The sequence below is a fragment of the Hypanus sabinus genome, unplaced genomic scaffold (assembly GCF_030144855.1).
Source record: "Hypanus sabinus isolate sHypSab1 unplaced genomic scaffold, sHypSab1.hap1 H_9, whole genome shotgun sequence".
Lineage (NCBI taxonomy): Eukaryota > Metazoa > Chordata > Chondrichthyes > Myliobatiformes > Dasyatidae > Hypanus > Hypanus sabinus.
In genome coordinates this window covers 13,754-35,091 of record NW_026779050.1, presented here as the reverse complement: position 1 = coordinate 35,091, position 21,338 = coordinate 13,754, and the positions used below count along the sequence as shown (strand labels likewise).

At 55.8% G+C, this 21,338-nt stretch overlaps 1 protein-coding gene across 1 annotated transcript in view; it reads left to right on the top strand.

Moving 5' to 3' along the window:
* stx1b (syntaxin 1B) overlaps positions 1–20,438 on the top strand; it is an 86,031-nt gene extending 65,593 nt beyond the window's left edge. The window contains exons 6-10 of the mRNA XM_059958382.1: positions 3,458–3,566; positions 5,061–5,134; positions 5,703–5,840; positions 15,026–15,136; positions 20,361–20,438. Of these exons, the coding sequence (XP_059814365.1) occupies positions 3,458–3,566; positions 5,061–5,134; positions 5,703–5,840; positions 15,026–15,136; positions 20,361–20,438 (510 nt within the window). The remainder of the gene's footprint in view (positions 1–3,457; positions 3,567–5,060; positions 5,135–5,702; positions 5,841–15,025; positions 15,137–20,360) is intronic.
* Positions 20,439–21,338: the final 900 nt, after the last annotated feature.

Here is a 21,338-nt window from a genome sequence, read left to right as displayed (position 1 = left end):
CCCCTCACACCCTGACGGGACCAGACATCAAACACACCGTCCCCTCTCACCCCGATGCGACCGGACATCAGACACACCATTCCCTCTCTGATGGGACCGGACATCAGACACACCGTCCCCTCTCACCCCGATGGGACCGGACATCGGACACACCATCCCCTCTCACCCCACGGGACCGGACATCGGACACACCGTCCCCTCTCACTCTGACGGGACCGGACATCGGACACACCGTCCCCTCTCACTCTGACGGGACCGGACATCGGACACACCATCCCCTCTCACTCTGACGGGACGGGACATCGGACACACCGTCCCCTCTCACCCTGACGGGACGGGACATCAGACACACCATCCCCTCTCACCCTGACAGGATGGGACATCGGACACACCGTCCCCTCTCACCCCACGGGACCGGACATCGGACACACCGTCCCCTCTCACTCTGACGGGACCAGACATCGGACACACCGTCCCCTCTCACCCCGATGGGACCGGACATCAGACACACCATTCCCTCTCACCACGATGGGACCGGACATCGGACACACCGTCCCTCTCACCCCACGGGACCGGACATCGGACACACCGTCCCCTCGCACCCCACAGGACCGGACATCGGACACACCGTCCCCTCTCACCCCGATGGGACCGGACATCGGACACACCGTCCCCTCGCACCCCACAGGACCGGACATCGGACACACTGTCCCCTCTCACCCCGATGGGACCGGACATCGGACACACCGTCCCCTCTCAACCCACGGGACCGGACATTGGACACTCCATCCCCTCTCATCCCACGGGACCAGACATCGGACACACCGTCCCTCTCACCCCAATGGGACCGGACATCGGACACACCGTCCCCTCTCACCCTGATGGGACCGGACATCGGACACACCGTCCCCTCTCACCCTGATGGGACCAGACATCAAACACACCGTCCCCTCTCACCCCGATGCGACCGGACATCAGACACACCGTCCCTCTCACCCCACGGGACCAGACATCGGACACACCGTCCCTCTCACCCCACGGGACCGGACATCGGACACACCGTCCCCTCTCACCCCGATGGGACCGGACATCGGACACACCGTCCCCTCTCACCCCACGGGACCGGACATCGGACACACCGTCCCCTCTCACCCTGACGGGACCGGACATCGGACACACCGTCCCTCTTACCCCAATGGGACCAGACATCGGACACACCGTCCCTCTTACCCCAATGGGACCAGACATCGGACACACCGTCCCCTCTCACCCCAATGGGACCGGACATCGGACACACCGTCCCCTCTCACCCCACGGGACCGGACATCGGACACACCGTCCCCTCTCACCCTGACGGGACCGGACATCGGACACACCGTCCCTCTTACCCCACGGGACCGGACATCAGACACACCGTCCCCTCTCACCCCACGGGACCAGACATCGGACACACCGTCCCCTCTCACCCTGATGGGACCGGACATCGGACACACCATCCCCTCTCACCCCACGGGATCGTACATCGGACACACCGTCCCCTCTCACCCCACGGGACCGGACATCGGACACACCGTCCCCTCTCACCCTGACGGGACCGGACATCGGACACACCGTCCCTCTTACCCCAATGGGACCAGACATCGGACACACCGTCCCTCTTACCCCAATGGGACCAGACATCGGACACACCGTCCCCTCTCACCCCAATGGGACCGGACATCGGACACACCGTCCCCTCTCACCCCACGGGACCGGACATCGGACACACCGTCCCCTCTCACCCCACGGGACCGGACGTCGGACACACTGTCCCCTCTCACCCCACGGGACCGGACGTCGGACACACTGTCCCCTCTCACCCCACAGGACCGGACATCGGACACACCGTCCCTCTCACCCCAGTGGGACCGGACATCGGACACACCGTCCCCTCTCACCCCACGGGACCGGACATCGGACACACCGTCCCCTCTCACCCCGATGGGACCGGACATCGGACACACCGTCCCCTCTCAACCCACGGGACCGGACATCGGACACACTGTCCCCTCTCACCCCACGGGACCGGACATCAGACACACCGTCCCCTCTCACCCCGATGGGACCGGACATCGGACACACCATCCCCTCTCACCCCACAGGACCGGACATCGGACACACCGTCCCCTCTCACCCCACGGGACCGGACATCGGACACACCGTCCTCTCGCACCCCACGGGACCGGACATCGGACACACCGTCCCCTCTCACCCCACGGGACCGGACATCGGACACACCGTCCCTCTCACCCCAGTGGGACCGGACATCGGACACACAGTCCCCTCTCACCCCACGGGACCGGACATCGGACACACCGTCCCCTCTCACCCTGATGGGACCGGACATCGGACACACAGTCCCCTCTCACCCCACGGGACCGGACATCGGACACACCGTCCCTCTCACCCCACGGGACCGGACATCGGACACACCGTCCCCTCGCACCCCACAGGACCGGACATCGGACACACCGTCCCCTCTCACCCCACGGGACCGGACATCAGACACACCGTCCCCTCTCACTCTGACGGGACCGGACATCGGACACACCGTCCCCTCTCACCCTGACGGGACGGGACATCAGACACACTGTCCCTCTCACCCCACGGGACCGGACATCGGACACACCGTCCCCTCTCACCCCACGGGACCGGACATCAGACACACCGTCCCCTCTCACTCTGACGGGACCGGACATCGGACACACCGTCCCCTCTCACCCTGACGGGACGGGACATCGGACACACCGTCCCCTCGCACCCCACAGGACCGGACATCGGACACACTGTCCCCTCTCACCCCACGGGACCGGACATCGGACACACCGTCCCTCTCACCCCACGGGACCGGACATCGGACACACCGTCCCCTCTCACCCCAATGGGACCGGACATCGGACACACTGTCCCCTCTCACCCCACAGGACCAGACATCGGACACACCGTCCCCTCTCACCCCACGGGACCGGACGTCGGACACACCGTCCCCTCTCACCCCACAGGACCGGACATCGGACACACTGTCCCCTCTCACCCCACGGGACCAGACATCGGACACACCGTCCCTCTCACCCCACGGGACCGGACATCGGACACACTGTCCCCTCTCACCCCACGGGACCGGACATCGGACACACCGTCCCCTCTCACCCCACGGGACCGGACATCGGACACACTGTCCCCTCTCACCCCACAGGACCGGACATCGGACACACAGTCCCCTCTCACCCCACGGGACCGGACATCGGACACACCGTCCCCTCTCACCCCAATGGGACCGGACATCGGACACACCGTCCCCTCTCACCCTGCGGGGACAAGGATTCGCACACACCATCCTCCCCCATCCTCCACCAGGAACACTGTTACAGTCACTGACTCTCCCTGTGTTTCTCATGCCCACCCCTTCCCTGAGCAGCACTCCACCCTGTCTCGGAAGTTTGTGGAGGTGATGACGGAGTACAACGCCACTCAGTCCAAGTACCGGGACCGGTGCAAGGATCGGATTCAACGACAGCTGGAGATCAGTGAGTGACAATCGAGGATCCTCTCCCACCTACCCCTGCCCCAGCACTGATGACCCCTGTGCCCCCACCCTGACTCCTCGGTCCCAGTACTAACTCTGGCACTGACCCTCCTGATCCTCCGTCACTTTTTCCCCTCCCCACCCCCTTTCCCCTCTCCACTACTCCAGCCCCCTCCTTATCTCCAGAGCCTTCCCCTTCAACCTCACCCCTCCCCCTCCATCCCCTTTCCACCCTTCCTCCATGCCACCCTCCCTTGCCCCTCTCTTCCCCTTCCCACACTCTTCCCACTCCCCCTACCATGCCCCTTCTCCACCCTTCACCCCCTGCCCTTACCCCCTTCCCTCTATTTCTCCCTCTTTCTGCCCTTCCCCCTTCCCTGTCCCCTTCCCTTCCCTCTCCCCCTTCCCTCTCCCCTTCCCTCTGCCCCTTCCCTCTCCCCTCTCCCCTTCCCTCTCCCCTTCCCTCTCCCCACTTCCCTCTCCCCCTTCCCTCTCCCCCTCCCCTCTCCTATTCCCCTCTCCCATTCCCCTCTCCCATTCCCCTCTCCCATTCCCCTCTCCCATTCCCCTTTCCCATTCCCCTCTCCCCCTTCTCTCTCCCCTTCTCTCTCCCCTTCTCTCTCCCTTCCCTCTCCCCCTTCTCTCTCCCCCTTCTCTCTCCCATTCCCTCTCCCCTTCTCTCCCCCTTCCCTCTCCCCCTTCTCTCTCCCCTTCTCTCTCCCCTTCTCTCCCCCTTCCCTCTCCCCCTTTCCCTCTCCCCCTTTCCCTCTCCCTTTCCTTCTCCCCCTAACCCTCTCCCCCTTCCCTCTCTCCCTTTCCCTCTCCCGTTCCCTCTCCCCTTCCCTCTCCCCCTTCCCTCTCCCCCTTCCCTCTCCCCTTCTCTCCCCTTCCCTCTCCCCTTCTCTCCCCTTTCCCTCTCCCCCTTCCCTCTCCCCTTCTCTCCCCCTTCCCTCTCCCCCTTTCCCTCTCCCCCATCCCTCTCTCCCTTTCCCTCTCCCCCCTTCCCTCTCTCCCTTTCCCTCTCCCGTTCCCTCCCTTTCCCTTTCCCATTCCCTCTCCCGTTCCCTCTCCCCCTTCCCTCTCCCGTTCCCTCTCCCGTTCCCTCTCCTGTTCCCCCTCCCCTTTCCCTCTCCCGTTCCCTCTCCCGTTCCCTCTCCCCTTTCCCTCTCCCGTTCCCTCTCCCTTTCCCTCTCCCATTCTCTCTCCCGTTCCCTCTCCCCCTTCCCTCTCCCGTTCCCTCTCTCCCTTTCCCTCTCCCGTTCCCTCTCCCCCTTCCCTCTCCCGTTCCCTCTCCCCCTTCCCTCTCCCGTTCCCTCTCTCCCTTTCCCTCTCCCGTTCCCTCTCCCCCTTCCCTCTCCCGTTCCCTCTCCCCCTTCCCTCTCCCGTTCCCTCTCTCCCTTTCCCTCTCCCGTTCCCTCTCCCCCTTCCCTCTCCCGTTCCCTCTCCCCTCCCCCTCCCATCAGCAGTGAATCTCACCTCTGGTTCTCACCTGCAGCCGGCCGAACCACAACCAACGAGGAACTGGAGGACATGCTGGAGAGCGGCAAGCTGGCTGTCTTCACCGATGACGTGAGTGGTGGGGCCGAGGAGGGGGAGGTCATGGGGATGGGGGTGCAGAGGAGAGGTGGAGACGCAGGGTGGCTGGGGTCTGTGAGGAAGGAGGAGGGACTGAGCTGTTGGTCTTCACAGACAATGTGAGGGGGTATCGCGGAGGGGCCGTCGCATAGCAGGGAGAGGATCACACCAACAGGAGAGAGGGTACCAGAGACAGGCACACAGAAGGGAGGGTGTCATGGAGATTTAATTGAGGGGAATTCAGAGACAAGGGAGGAGTGTAGTAGAGGAAGAGTGTCACAGAGACGAGGGAAGGGAGGAAGGTTCTGGAGTCAAGGAGAGAGAGACGGCAATCACAGAGACTGTGGGATGCAGGGGAGGGTGGGGGATCATGGAGACAATGGGAATGTCCCAGAGGTAGGGGAGGTAGAGGGCCATGAAGATGGGGAGGGGTGTAAGAATGGGTAGGGACTACAGAGATTTCAGGACCTTTCCCATCTCCTCTTCCACCCTCCCTCAATTCGGGGCCGTGTCTTTCAGCCGGGGCCTCATCTCATGGAGACCTCACTCTTCCCCTACCCAGATCACTATGGACTCCAAGATCACGAAGCAGGCCCTAAACGAGATCGAGACCCGCCACACGGAAATCATCAAGCTGGAGAACAGCATCCGCGAGCTCCATGACATGTTCGTCGACATGGCGATGCTCGTTGAGAGCCAGGTGAGGGCTGCAGTGTTAGGCTGGGCTCCGGCCCCGTTAAACCCAGGCCTAGCTGCAGAAGTCACAGACCCCAGACTTGAAGCTCGGCCTGGCCCAGTGGTAGATCACTGCCTTCTGGGGCTCCCCACGATGTACAGCAACAGAGCTAGATTGGCCTTCATGCAGCCAGGATCCTGTCAGTGGGCAAATTCTCCACCTAAGGCCTGTTAGCCAGGGAGAGACGGTGAGCAATATGCACAAAATGGAGGAACTCAGCAAGCAGGCAGTATCGATGGAGGTGACAGAGACCTTCATCACCTCAGGCCAAAATGTCAAATGCTTATTCCCTTCTATTAATCCCCAGCATGTGCAGAATCTCTTGTGTTTGTGGAAGAGGGAATTGGTTGCTGTAGGACTAGGAAATGGTTTATTATTCCACACGTACTGAGGGACAGTGAACTGCCTGCCTTGCATTTGGAGAACTGTGTACGGTTTTGGTTCCATTATCGCAAAGAAGTTGTTGAACTAGAAAGAGTGCAGTAAAGATTTCCCGGTGGCCAACCAGTTTAATTCCATTCCCCGTTCCTATCCTGACATGTCGGTCCATGGCTGCCTCTACTGCCAGAATGAAGCCACTCTCAGGATGGAGAAGCCAAACCTCATGTTCCATTTGGGTAGCCTCCAACCTATCTCTGACTTCTGGTAATTTCTCCCCCCCCCCACCCTTCACTCCTTTCCCATACCCTATTCTGGCTCCCCCTCTTACGCCTTCTCTTCTCCTCACCTGCCTATCACCCACGTCTGTTACCCCTCCTCTTTCCCTTTCTCCCATGGTCCATTCTTCTCTCCTGTCAGGTTCATTCTTCAGTCGCCTATCTTTTCCACTTACCACCCCCCCAGCTTCTTACTTCATCCCTCCTCCCCCAGCCACCCACCTTCCCCATCTCTCACCTATCACCTATCACCTATCACCTGACCATCTTGTTCTCCTTCCCCTCTCCTCTCCCCACTTTCTTATGCTGGCTTCTTCCCCTGATGCAGAATATCCACTGCTCATTCTTCTCCAAAGGTGCTGCCTGACCTGCTGAGTTCCTCCAGCATTTTGTGTGTGCACACCCGGACTTGAGGACCCGAGTTACAAGGAGAGGTTGTTGAGCCTTAAACTTTGTTGGCTGGACGTGACAGATTGAGGAGTGACCTGGTGGAAGTATATTAGAATTAGATTATTATTGGACAGTGAAGAGTTTGCCTTGTGTCCTGTTCATACAGACCACAGTAAACAATTAACAGAATAAAGTGTAACAGCTGAAGAGAGAGTGCAGTGCAGGTAGACAATAAGGTGTGAGACCACAGGGAGGTAGGCTGCGATATGTCCCTGCAGCAGTGAACTCAGCCTAGCCCCCTGCAGCTGAAGAGGAGCCGGGGGGGGTACCTTAGTCGGCAGGTATGGGTCAGGGAAAAGGAACAACTGAACTCGGCGACTCTGACAGCTCCTTCCCATCGTGCCAGAACCAAGGACAGACAGGACAGGACGGAGGAGACAGAGGCCAGGAAGGCGTTCCCACCCCTGGGCGAGACTAGTGCTAGAGACAGAATCTCAGACTGGGGGGTGGGGATGGGGGGGTTGGGGGGGGAGTAGAAGGCTGAGACTGAGGTGAAGTGGAACTGCTTTTCCCCAGAGAGTAGTGAACCTGAGGAATTCTCAGCCCAGGGAAGCCAGAGAGACTAACTCATTAAATATATTTAAGATGGATAGATTTTTGCATAGGATAATAGAGCAGACAGACCCTCCAGCCCACTCTTGTACTGACCCATGCCCTGCTGTACGTTCCATTCACCTGCCACTCTGTAAAATTAAACACCTTCTCTGACGTAACCCCCGAGTAGGACTTATGGGACAGGCAGGTGGGTGAAGCTGAGTCCTCGACCAAGTCAGCCATGATCTCATTGAAGGACTCCATGGCTGACTGCTGCTCCCGTTGCTCACGTCTACTTCCATCGGCAGGCGCTCAGCGAAGGAGGTAGCCCTTGTCTGCCGTGACCAGCACTCGGGTACCAGCTGTTCAGGGGCTGGTCACGTCCAGGGCCCAGGGGAGCCCAGCAGAGACCGTGCACAGTCCGCACACCTTCCTTTGACGTTCAGTAGGATTCCCAGCACCTTGCTGGGTGGCGGGTAGGAAGTTACCGTACACTGGAAACTCAGACAGACCAGCCACATGAACCATCTTGCTGCAGGAGACAAGATGCTCTCAGAAATTTTATCGAAATTTTGAGATTTATGGATTGGACTCAGAGAAGATTCACTAGAATGATTCCGGGAATGAGAGGGTTAACATATGAGGAACGTTTGACCGCTCTTGGACCGTACTCCTTGGAGTTTAGAAGAATGAGGGGGGACCTCATAGAAACATTTCGAATGTTGAAAGGCATGGACAGAGTGGATGTGGCAAAGTTGTTTCCCATGGTGGGGGAGCTTTGTACGAGAGGACATGACTTAAGGATTTCAGGGCGCCCATTCAGAATTTTTTGGTGAATCTCTGGAATTTGTTGCCACGGACGGCAGTGGAGGCCAAGTCACTGGGTGTATTTAAGGCAGAGATTGATAGGTATCTGAGTAGTCAGAGCATCAAAGGTTATGGTGAGAAGGTGGGGGAATCAGTTCATGATGAAATGGCGGAGCAGACTCGATGGGCCGGATGGCCGACTTCTGCTCCTTTGTCCTGTGGTCTTATGGACTGTAGTTCACATTGGCCTCTTTTGGTTCTATGTTTTATTTTGTGTTCTCACACATTTTTTCTTGTCGATGGGCTGGCTGGGGGTTTTGGAGATCTGTTAGATTTTTGTGTGGCGTGGTTGTGGGGCTTTGAGGTTTGCAAGTTTTTTTGTTCCTTTTTTCTTTTCATGTTGGGGTTTGATGTCTTTCTTTCAACTACTTCTATGGTTTTCTGTTTTCTGTGGCGGTCTGGAGAAGATGAATCTCAGAGTTGTATTCTACACACATACTTTGATAATAAAATGAGCCTTTGCACCTTGGAGACCCTGCAGAGGCTGATAACCTGGAACAACACACAAAGTGCTAGAGGAACTCAGCATAGGGAGAGGGAATGAACCATCGCTAACTTCCCCCTCTCACCCGGACTTGCCCCCCACCTGCCAGCTTGTGCTCCTCCTCGACCCCAGCTTCTTCTGGCTCCTGCGCCCTTCATTTCCAGTCCTGATGAAGGGTCTTGAGCTGAAATATCGACAGTTTGTTCCTCTCCACAGAAACTGCCTGACCGGCCGGTTTCCCCAGCATTTCGTGCATTGCTGTGGCCTTGCGGGTGGGGGTTCTCTCCTGTGGGTAATCCCAAGGTGTCTCCCCCATGTATGGGGCACAGGTGAGGAGCACAAGGGGAGAGTCCGTTTGCCTGCAACTCCAACGACCCCCAGCACCCTGTACAGGACAGTTCACTCCCCACCCCCTCCCCAGAAATCTCTCAAATGACAGCACCATGGTGACCTCTACACCAGAAGACGCAATTGCAGCTCCAGGAGGGAGAGGGTTCACCCGCACCTTCTCAAGGGGGCTCTTGGGGACTGGTGATAAAGGCTAGCTGGCTTCCACCTTGCTGTTGTCGTGTGGCTCACTGACCTCTACTTCACTGAGGCCAGGTGACAACTCTCCTCACTCTGACTATAAAAGCATGTCTCCGAAACCATCGGTGACCCCATCAATCTGGGGATCTCTCAACCACTGGCACTAAACTCATTGTTCCCTTACTCCGCACTGCTCGCTTCTACCTCCTACCCAAGATCCACAGACCTGACTATCCAGTTAGGCCCATTGTCACTGCCCCACTGAGCTCATTTCCTCACTCCATTCTATCCCCCCTGGTTCAATCCCTTCCCACCTACATCCACAACACTTCTCATGGTCTCAATCTCCTTAGTAACTTTCAGTTCCCTGGCCCTGACTGCCTCATTTTCACCAAGGATGTTCAGTCCTATACACTTCTATCCCCCATCAAGAAAGCCTTGAAGCTCTCCACTTCTTTCTCAATAAAAGACCAAAGAGTTCCCCCTACCACCACCCTCCTCTGTCTGGCAGGACTGGTCCTCAACCTCAACAGTTTTTCCTTTGGCTCCTCCCACTTTCTCCAGACTCGATGGGTAGCCATGGGCACCAGCATGGGCCCCAGCTAAGCCTGCCTCTACATTAGCTACGTAGAACAGTCCATGTTCCAAGCCTTTCCAGGTAATGCTCCCCAACTCTGCTACATTGCCAATTGCATTGATGATGCTTCATGCACCCCTGCTAAAAGCTCATCAATTTCATCAGTTTTGCTTCTAGCTTCCACCCTGCCCATAAATTCACTTGGTCCATTTCCATGCTTCTTTCCCCTTTCTTGTTCTCTCTGTCTCTGCCTCTGGAGACAACCCATCAAGTGACATCTTTTATAAACCTACTGATTCCCACAATCATCCTGACTATTCCTCTTCCCAGCCTGTCTCCAGTAGAAATGCCATTCCCTTGTCTCAGCTCCTTCAGCCCCAGCGCATCTGTTCCCAGTAGGCAGTTTTCCTTTCTACGACATCAGAGATGTTCCCTTCCTCCACCATTGATGCTGCCTTCATCCACATCTCCTCCATGTCCTGAACATCCACACTCACCCCATATTCCCTCTGCCTTAACCATGATAGAGTTCCTCTTGTCCTTACCTACCATCCCATCCAAAGCATCATCCTCCATAACTTCCGCCATCTGCAAAGACGTCTTTACCTCCCCTGCCCACCTCCCTGCTTTTCCCAGGGATCACTCCCTCTATGATTCCCTTGGCCATTCATCCCTCCCGGCACTTATCCCTGTAAGCGACCCAAGTGCTTCCCCTGCCCACACACCTTCTCCCTCACCTCCATTCAGGGCCTCAAACAGTCCTTCCAGGTGAGGCAACACTTCACCTGCAGATCTTCTGGGGTTGTCTATTGTGTCCAGTGCTCCCAATGCAGTCTCCCCTACATTGGTGAGACCCATCGTAAATTGGGGGACTGCTTCGTCAGGCACCTCTGCACCATCCACCACAAGTGGAACTTCCTGGTGGTATCACTTTAATTCCAGTTCCCTTTCCTGTTCTGACATGTAGATCCACGGTCTCCTCTTGTGACACAATGAGGCCCTCAGGATGGAGGACCAACACCTTATATTCCATCTGGGTAGCTTCCAACCTGATGGAATGAATATCAATTTCTACTTCCATTTAAAGAAAAAATGCATCCTCCTACCTTCTTCTTCTATTCCTCACTCTAGCCTCTTACCTCTTCTCACCTGCCTATCACCTCCCTCTCTCCCTCCTACGGTCCACTCTCCTCCCCTATCAGATTGCTTCCTCTCCAGCCCTTGACCTTTCTCATCCACCTGGCTTCACCTGTCACCTTCTAACTACCCTCCTTCCCCTCCCCATCTTTTTTATTCTGGCATCTTCCCCCTTCCTTTCCAATCCTGATGAAGGGTCTCAGCCCAAAGCGTTGACTGCTTATTCATTTCTCTAGCTGCTGACTGACCTGCTGAGTTCCTGCAGCTTTGTCTGTGTGTTGCTTCCACCTATTAGAGGCAATCAGTGATCGCCAGGAAATGCAGGCAAGCTTCCACCTTTCACAGATTATTAGGGATGGGTAATAAATGCTGGCAACCTCTCACCTCCTCTGGGCAATTTCCAATCCCAAGACTGGGTCTCCCTAGTGACACCAGGATCCAGGATCCTGAAAATGATCAGAGGGAAAAGATCAGGAAAAGCCAAGGTTTGATCCTGGGCACAGCTCTGAATGAGAGCCCCCCCCTTCATACACACACACACACACACACACACACACACACACACACACACACACACACACACACACACACACACACACTCACACACACACACACACACACACACACACACACAAACACACACACACACAAACACACACACACACAAACACACACACACACAAACACAAACACACACACACTCACTCACACACACACACAAAAACACACACACACACACACAAACACACACACACTCACTCACACACACACACAAAAACACACACACACACACACACACTCACACACAAACACACACACTCACTCACACACACACACACAAACACACACACACACACACAAAAACACACACACACACAAAAACACACACACACACACACACACACACACACACACAAACACACACACACTCACACACAAACACACACACTCACTCACACACACACACACACAAACACACACACACACACACAAACACACACACACTCACACACACACACACAAAAACACACACACACACACTCACACACACACACACACACACACTCTCACTCTTCACTCCTCATTTTACTCCTAGTTCTGTTTTGGCCACTCTTACTCAAAGGCCAAAAGCAGCAGGCAACTCCCAGGTTTGATCTGGGCCGAGGTTTGACATCGTGTGCGACCTAGGTGTCAGGCTCAGGCCCACACTGGCATCTGGAACATCCTGGAGTTGGGCCCCATCACCACTACAGCATTTGGTTTAAATGGCTGGCAGGAACTTAGATCAATTGACACTTGAGCATAAGTAGGCCATTCGGTCTATCATGGTTCTCAGCCCCATTCTCCTGCTTTCTCCCTGTTAGTTAGAACATTACAACACAGTACAGGCTCTTCAGCCCATGATGTTGTGCCAACCTTTTAACCTGACCTAATCTAACCCTTCCCTCCCACACAGCCCTCCATTTTCCTGTCATCTCGTGCCCATCTAAGAGTCTTGCATGGTCCTACTATCTCTGCCTCTACCACCACACCTAACAGCAGGTCACGCACCCCCACCCCTCTGTGTAAAAACACTTGACTCTGACATCCCCCTCCCCCATACTTCTTTCTAATCACCTTTAAAATTATGCCCCCTTGTATTAGCCATTTCCACCCTGGTAAAAGTCCCTAACTGTCCACGAAATCTAAACCTCTTATCATCTTGTACACTTCCATGAAGTCGCCTCTCACCCTCCACCCCAGAGAGAATAGCCTGTTCTCATAAAACATGCTCTCTAATCCAGGCAGCATCCTGGTCCTCTGCATCCTCTCTGAAATTTCCACTTCCTTCCTATAATGAGGTGACCAGAACTGTACACAGTATTCCGTGTGGTTTAACTAGTGCCTTATAGAGCTGAGGCATTTTCTCACACTCACAGCTCTTGAACCAGTTAATGAAGACCAATAAGCCGTATGCCTTTTTACCACCCTATCAACTTGCACAGTTGCTTTAGGGATCTCTCTGTTCCGTCTTACTGTTGAGAATCCTGCCACTTACCCTGTGTTTGACCTTCCTAAGTGAATCACTTCACACTTTTCCAGGTTGAACTCCAGCTCTGCCTCCTATCAATGTCCCACTATAACCTACAACAATCTTCTACACTCTTTACAACACCACCGATCTTCGTGTCATCTGCTGACTTACTAACCCACTTCCTCATCCAAGTTATTCATAAAGGTCACAAAGAGCAGGGGTTCAAGAGCAGATATCTGTGGAACAGACAGAACACATTCCATCTACAGCCAATTCTGCATCCTCACAGCCAAATTTCCCTGGATCCCATGCCTTCTGACTTTCTAAATGAGTCTATCATGGCAAACCTTATCAAATGCCTTACTAAAATCCATATATGCCACATAGACTGCTCTGCCCCAATCAATATGCCTTGTCACATCCTCAAAGGACTCAATCAGGCTCGTGAGGCACAACCTGCCCCTCACAAAGCCACGCTTACTATCGCTGATCAGGCTACACTTCACCAAATGTCTGTAAATCCTTTTTTAAGGATCTGCTCCAATATTTTTCCCGACAAATTTCATGATATTTGTCAGAAAGATTCCCAACAGAGAGATTTCTCCTGTGGAATACGCTCAATAGACTGTTTGCTGCTGACTAATCAAGACCCTGTCAATCTCTGCTTTAAATATACCCAATGACCTGGCCTCCACAGCCATCTGTGGCAATAAACTCCACAGACGCATCGTCCTCCTCCTCTCTGTTCTAAAGGGACGTCCATCCAATCCGAACATTGGTCCCAGAGTTCACCACCATAGGAAACATCCTCTCCATTGAGGCCTTTCAACATTCGATTAGTTTCAATGCGGTCTCCCCTCATTCTTCTGAATTCCAGTTAGGACAAGCGCCCGAGCCATTAAACGCTCCTGATGCATTAACTACCTCATTTCCAGGATCATTCTTGTAGACCTGTCCGATACCAGAACGTCCTTTCCTAGAGGGGCCCAAGCTTGCTCACAACATTCCAATGTCTTTCAAAGCCTCAGCATTACATCCTTGCTTTTATATTCTCATCCTAACATTGCGTCTGCCTTCCTTGCCACCAACTCACCTGCTTAGGGGCTTTTAGGGAGTTCTGCACAAGAGCTCCCAGGTCATCTTGTATTTCTGATTTCCAAATTCACTCCCCATTTAGAAAATAGTCTACACTTTTATTCCTTCTACCAAAGTGCATAACCATACACTGCCCTACACTATATTCCATCTGCCATTTCTTTGCCCATTTTCTAAATCCTGCAGACTCTCTGCTTCCTCAACACTACTTGCCCCTCCACCTGTCTTCATATCATCTCCTTACTCTGCCATAAAGCCATCAATTCCATATCAAAATCATTAATATGAAAAGTAATGGACCCAACGCCAATCCCTGCGGAACGCCACTAGTCACCGGTAGCCAACCACTCTCTGCCACCTGCCAGTCAGCCAAAGCTCTATCCACAACAGAATCTTTCCTGTAACACCATGGGCTCTTAACTTGTTTAACAGCCTCATGTGCGGCACCTTGTCAAAGACCTTCTGAAAATCCAAGTACACAACATTCACTGATTCTCCTTTGTCTATCCTGCCTGTTATTTCTTCAAGCAATTCCAACAGGTTTGTCAGGCAAAATCTCTCTTTAAGGAAACCATGCTGACTTTGGCCTATTTTGTCTCATGTCTCCACGTACCCCAAAACCTCATCCTTTAATAATGGGCTTTTTAAACATCAGGGCACCAGGACAGCTGATGTATTATTTCCTGAGATGCTAGCGGCAGTATTGGGAGGGATAGTCTGCTGAATCAGGAGATGTAGATAACTTCCTACCACTTTAACCTGGTCTCCACCTCCTTCCCTCTCCTCCCTCATCCCTGCACACCTCAGGGGGAGATGATTGATCGTATCGAGTACAACGTGGACCACTCGGTGGATTACGTAGAGCGTGCCGTCTCCGACACAAAAAAAGCTGTAAAGTACCAGAGCAAAGCTCGCAGGGTAGGTTCTGACCTCACTCTACAACAACTGTACCTCTGGGAATGTGTGAACAGAGTGGGAGGGAGATTCACTTTCTGTCTGACCCCAGGAGTGTGTGATGGGACGGTGTGGAGGGAGATTCACTCTGTGTCTGACCCCGGGAGTGTGTGATGGGACGGTGTGGAGGGAGATTCACTCTGTGTCTGACCCCGGGAGTGTGTGATGGGACTGTGTGGAGGGAGATTCACTCTGTGTCTGACCCCGGGAGTGTGTGATGGGACGGTGTGGAGGGAGATTCACTCTGTGTCTGACCCCGGGAGTGTGTGATGGGACGGTGTGGAGGGAGATTCACTCTGTGTCTGACCCTGGGAGTGTGTGATGGGACGGTGTGGAGGGAGATTCACTCTGTATCTGACCCTGAGAGTGTGTGATGGGACAGTGGGGAGGGAGATTCACTCTGTGTCTGACCCCAGGAGTGTGTGATGGGACGGTGTGGAGGGAGATTCACTCTGTGTCTGACCTCGGGAGTGTGTGATGGGACGGTGCGGAGGGAGCTTCACCCTGTGTCTGACTCTGGGAATGTGTGATGGGACGGTGTGGAGGGAGCTTCACCCTGTGTCTGACTCTGGGAGTGTGTGATAGGACGGTGTGGAGGGAGATTCACTCTGTGTCTGACTCTGGGAATGTGTGATGGGACGGTGTGGAGGGAGCTTCACCCTGTGTCTGACCCCGGGAGTGCGTGATGGGACGGTGTGGAGGGAGATCCACTCTGTGTCTGCCCCCAGGAGTGTGTGATGGGACAGTGGGGAGGGAGCTTCACCCTGTGTCTGACCCTGGGAGTGTGTGATGCGATGGTGTGGAGTGGGATTCACTCTCTGTCTGACCCTGGGAGTATGTGATGGGACGGTGTGGAGGGAGATTCACTCTGTGTCTGACCCCGGGAGTGTGTGATGGGACGGTGTGGAGGGAGATTCAATCTGTGTCTGACCCCGGGAGTGTGTGATGGGACAGTGGGGAGGGAGATTCACCCTGTATCTGACACCGGGAGTGTGTGATGGGACAGTGGGGAGGGAGCTTCACCCTGTGTCTGACCCCGGGAGTGTGTGATGGGACGGTGTGGAGGGAGATTCACTCTGTTTCTGACTCTGGGAATGTGTGATGGGACAGTGGGGAGGGAGCTTCACCCTGTGTCTGACCCCGGGAGTGTGTGATGGGACAGTGTGGAGGGAGCTTCACCCTGTGTCTGACCCCGGGAGTGTGTGATGGGATGGTGTGGAGGGAGATTCACTCTGCATCTGACACCGGGAGTGTGTGCTGGGACAGTGGGGAGGGAGCTTCACCCTGTGTCAGACCCCGGGAGTGTGTGATGGGATGGTGTGGAGGGAGATTCACTCTGCATCTGACCCTGGGAGTATGTGATGGGACGGTGTGGAGGGAGATTCACTCTGTGTCTGACCCCGGGAGTGTGTGATGGGACGTTGTGGAGGGAGATTCACTCTGTGTCTGACCCTGGGAGTGTGTGATGGGACGGTGTGGAGGGAGATTCACTCTGTGACTGACCCCGGGAGTGTGTGATGGGACGGTGTGGAGGGAGATTCACCCTGTGTCTGACCCTGGGATTGTGTGATGGGACGGTGTGGAGGGAGATTCACCCTGTGTCTGACCCAGGTGTAGAGATGGGACGGTGTGGAGGGAGATTCACTCTGTGTCTGATCCCGGGAGTGTGTGATGGGACGGTGTGGAGGGAGATTCACCCTGTGTCTGACCCTGGGAGTGTGTGATGGGACGGTGTGGAGAGAGATTCACCCTGTGTCCGACCCCGGGATTGAGTGATGGGACAGTGGGGAGGTAGATTCACTCTGTGTCTGACTCCGGGAGAGTGTGATGGGACGGTGTGGAGAGAGATTCACTCTGTGTCTGACCCCGGGAGTGAGCGACGGGACGGTGTGGAGGGAGATTCACTCTGTGTCTGACCCTGGGAGTGTGTGATGGGAGGGTGTGGAGAGAGATTCACTCTGTGTCTGTCCCCGGGAGTGAGCGAAGGGACGGTGTGGAGGGAGATTCAATCTGTGTCTGACCCCGGGAGTGTGTGATGGGACGGTGTGGAGGGAGATTCACCCTGTGTCTGACCCTGGGAGTGTGTGATGGGACGGTGTGGAGAGAGATTCACCCTGTGTCCGACCCCGGGAGTGAGTGATGGGACGGTGTGGAGAGAGATTCACTCTGTGTCTGACCCCGGGAGTGAGCAATGGGACGGTGTGGAGGGAGATCCACTCTGTGTCTGCCCCCAGGAGTGTGTGATGGGACAGTGTGGAGGGAGATTCACTCTGTGTCTGACCCCGGGAGTGTGTGATGGGACAGTGGGGAGGGAGCTTCACCCTGTGTCTGACCCTGGGAGTGTGTGATGCGATGGTGTGGAGTGGGATTCACTCTCTGTCTGACCCTGGGAGTATGTGATGGGACGGTGTGGAGGGAGATTCACTCTGTGTCTGACCCTGGGAGTGTGTGATGGGATGGTGTGGAGGGAGTTTCGCTCTGTCTGACCGTGGGAGTGTGTGATGGGACGGTGTGGAGGGAGATTCACTCTGTGTCTGACCCCGGGAGTGAGCGATGGGACGGTGTGGAGGGAGATTCACTCTGTCTGACCCGGGAGTGTGTGATGGGACGGTGTGGAGAGAGATTCACTCTGTGTCTGACCCCGTGAGTGAGCGATGGGACGGTGTGGAGGGAGATTCACTCTGTGTCTGACCCTGGGAGTGTGTGATGGGACGGTGTGGAGGGAGATTCACCCTGTGTCTGACCCTGGGATTGTGTAATGGGACGGTGTGGAGGGAGATTCACCCTGTGTCTGACCCTGGGAGTGTGTGATGGGACGGTGTGGAGGGAGATTCACCCTGTGTCTGACCCTGGGAGTGTGTGATGGGACGGTGTGGAGGGAGATTCACTCTGTGTCCGACCCCGGGAGTGAGTGATGGGACAGTGGGGAGGGAGATTCACCCTGTGTCTGACCCTGGGATTGTGTGATGGGAGGGTGTGGAGAGAGATTCACTCTGTGTCTGACCCCGGGAGTGAGCGATGGGACGGTGTGGAGGGAGATTCACTCTGTGTCTGACCCCGGGAGTGTGTGATGGGACGGTGTGGAGGAAGATTCACTCTGTGTCTGGCCCCGGGAGTGTGTGATGGGACGGTGTGGAGGGAGATTCACCCTGTGTCTGACCCTGGGAGTGTGTGATGGGACGGTGTGGAGGGAGATTCACCCTGTGTCTGACCCCTGGGAGTGTGTGATGGGACGGTGTGGAGGGAGATTCACTCTGTGTCTGACCCGGGAGTGTGTGATGGGACGGTGTGGACGGAGATTCACCCTGTGTCTGACCCCTGGGAGTGTGTGATGGGACGGTGTGGAGGGAGATTCACTCTGTGTCTGGCCCCGGGAGTGTGTGATGGGACGGTGTGGAGGGAGATTCACTCTGTGTCTGACCCTGGGAGAGTGTGATGGGACGGTGTGGAGGGAGATTCACTCTGTGTCTGACCCCGGGAGTGTGTGATGGGATGGTGTGGAGGGAGATTCACTCTGTGTCTGACACCGGGAGTGTGTGATGGGACGGTGTGGAGGGAGCTTCACTCTGTGTCTGACCCCGGGAGTGTGTGATGGGACGGTGAGGAGGGAGATTCACTCTGCATCTGACCCTGGGAGAGTGTGATGGGACGGTGTGGAGGGAGATTCACCCTGTGTCTGACCCCGGGAGTGTGTGATGGGACGGTGTGGAGGGAGATTCACTCTGCATCTGACCTGGGAGTGTGTGATGGGACGGTGTGGAGGGAGATTCACCCTGTGTCTGACCCCGGGAGTGTGTGATGGGACGGTGGGGAGGGAGATTCACCCTGTGTCTGACCCTGGGAGTGTGTGATGGGATTGTGTGGAGGGAGATTCACTCTGCATCTGACCCTGGGAGTGTGTGATGGGACGGTGTGGAGGGAGATTCACTCTGTGTCTGACCCCGGGAGTGTGTGATGGGACGGTGTGGAGGGAGATTCACCCTGTGTCTGACCCTGGGAGTGTGTGATGGGATGGTGTGGAGGGAGATTCACCCTGTGTCTGACCCTGGGAGTGTGTGGAGGGAGATTCACCCTGTGTCTGACCCTGGGAGTGTGTGATGGGACCGTGTGGAGGGAGATTCACCCTGTGTCTGACCCTGGGATTGTGTGATGGGACGGTGTGGAGGGAGATTCACCCTGTGTCTGACCCCGGGAGTGTGTGATGGACGGTGTGGAGGGAGATTCACCCTGTGTCTGACCCCGGGAGTGTGTGATGGGACGGTGTGGAGGGAGATTCACTCTGTGTCTGGCCCCGGGAGTGTGTGATGGGACGGTGTGGAGGGAGATTCACTCTGTGTCTGACCCTGGGAGAGTGTGATGGGACGGTGTGGAGGGAGATTCACTCTGTGTCTGACCCCGGGAGTGTGTGATGGGATGGTGTGGAGGGAGATTCACTCTGTGACTGACCCCAGGAATGTGTGATGGGATGGTGTGGAGGGTGATTCACTCTGTGTCTGACCCCGGGAGTGTGTGATGGGACGGTGTGGAGGGAGATTCACTCTGTGTCTGACCCCGGGAGTGTGTGATGGGACGGTGTGGAGTGGGATTCACTCTGTGTCTGACCCCGGGAGTGTGTGATGGGACGGTGTGGAGGGAGATTCACTCTGTGTCTGACCCTGGGAGTGTGTGATGCGATGGTGTGGAGTGGGATTCACTCTATGTCTGACCCCGGGAGTGTGTGATGGGACGGTGTGGAGGGAGATTCACTCTGTGTCTGACCCTGGGAGTGTGTGATGGGACGGTGTGGAGGGAGATTCACTCTGTGTCTGACCCCGGGAGTGTGTGATGGGACGGTGTGGAGGGAGATTCACTCTGTGTCTGACCCCGGGAGTGTGTGATGGGACGGTGTGGAGGGAGATTCACTCTGTGTCTGACCCTGGGAGTGTGTGATGGGAGGAGTCACTCAGTGTCTAACTTGCCGTCTCTCTCTTTGCCCTTTCTCCCTCTCTCCCCTTACTCTTTCCACCCTCTCGCCATCCTCCCTCTCTCATCCTCACTCATTTTCCAACCACTGTCCTTCCCTCCTACCCTCTCCCTGGTTTCACTCCTCCTGCTCTCTCTCACCATCCCCCTCCCTCTTCCACGACCCATTCATCATCGCCCTTTTCTCTCCCTCCCTGTCCCCCCTCCCCTGTGTCTCCCCCTGCAGAAGAAGATTATGATCATTATCTGCTGTGTGGTCCTGGCAGTGGTCATCGCCTCCACCTTTGGAGGGGTCTTCGGTTGATGGATCCTTGGTGGGGGAGGGTGTGGGGTTGACTGGGGGTTGGGGACAGACCGGTGGCTGGGCTGATCCCGCCCCTTGCCCCCACCCCTCAGGGGGAGGGGAGGGGAACGTTGCTGTTGTCGTGTTCCTGCCGTGCAATTTGCGTGTTTGGGGCAGTCACCTGTGTCCTTCTATGCTTCGCCTCAGAGGCAGGGGCGGGGGGAGAGAGGGAGTGGGGATCAGGGAAAGATGGTCAGCGGAGAAGCGCTGAAAACTTCCCCATCATCCCCTCATTCCCCCTCCCTCTCCACCACTTCCCTCACCTGCTCCTTTGCTCCCCTTGCCCCCTCACTCCCTTCGCCCCCTCGCTCCCCTTACCCCCTCGCCTCCTCTCTCACTCCCCTTGCCCCTTCACCTCCCCTTGCCCCTCCTCAACGTCCTTCTTCCCTCCTTCACTGTGGGAGGCCCGGGGAAAGAGAAAAGAGGGAGAGGAGAGAGGAGGGAACAAGGGGGAGTGGAGAGAGGAGGGAACGAGGGGGAGAGGAGAGGGGGGAGGAGGGAAGGGGAGAATTAGAGAGGAGGAGAGATGAGGAGAAAGAGAGAGAGCGAGAGCAGTATGGCACAGAAAAAGAGGATGAAGAAAGGTAAGAGGAGGGGAGGATTGAGGGAGGAGGAGGGGAACGGCAAAGAGCACAATCAGGAGAAATAGGAGGGGTTGTGAGTGGATGTGATGAGAGAGGAGGCAGAGTCTAGTGGGTGTGTTGAGGAAAGGGAGGGACAGTGGGGTGGGGAGTTTGGAGACAACGGGGTTTCAGGATTCGATACTGAGTGAATGCCTCCTCCCTGTCAGACCCCTCAACAACCCCCCTGGGTAATGCCTCTGCAGAAGGGGTAACTCTCCCTTCCACTCTCTCCTCCCCT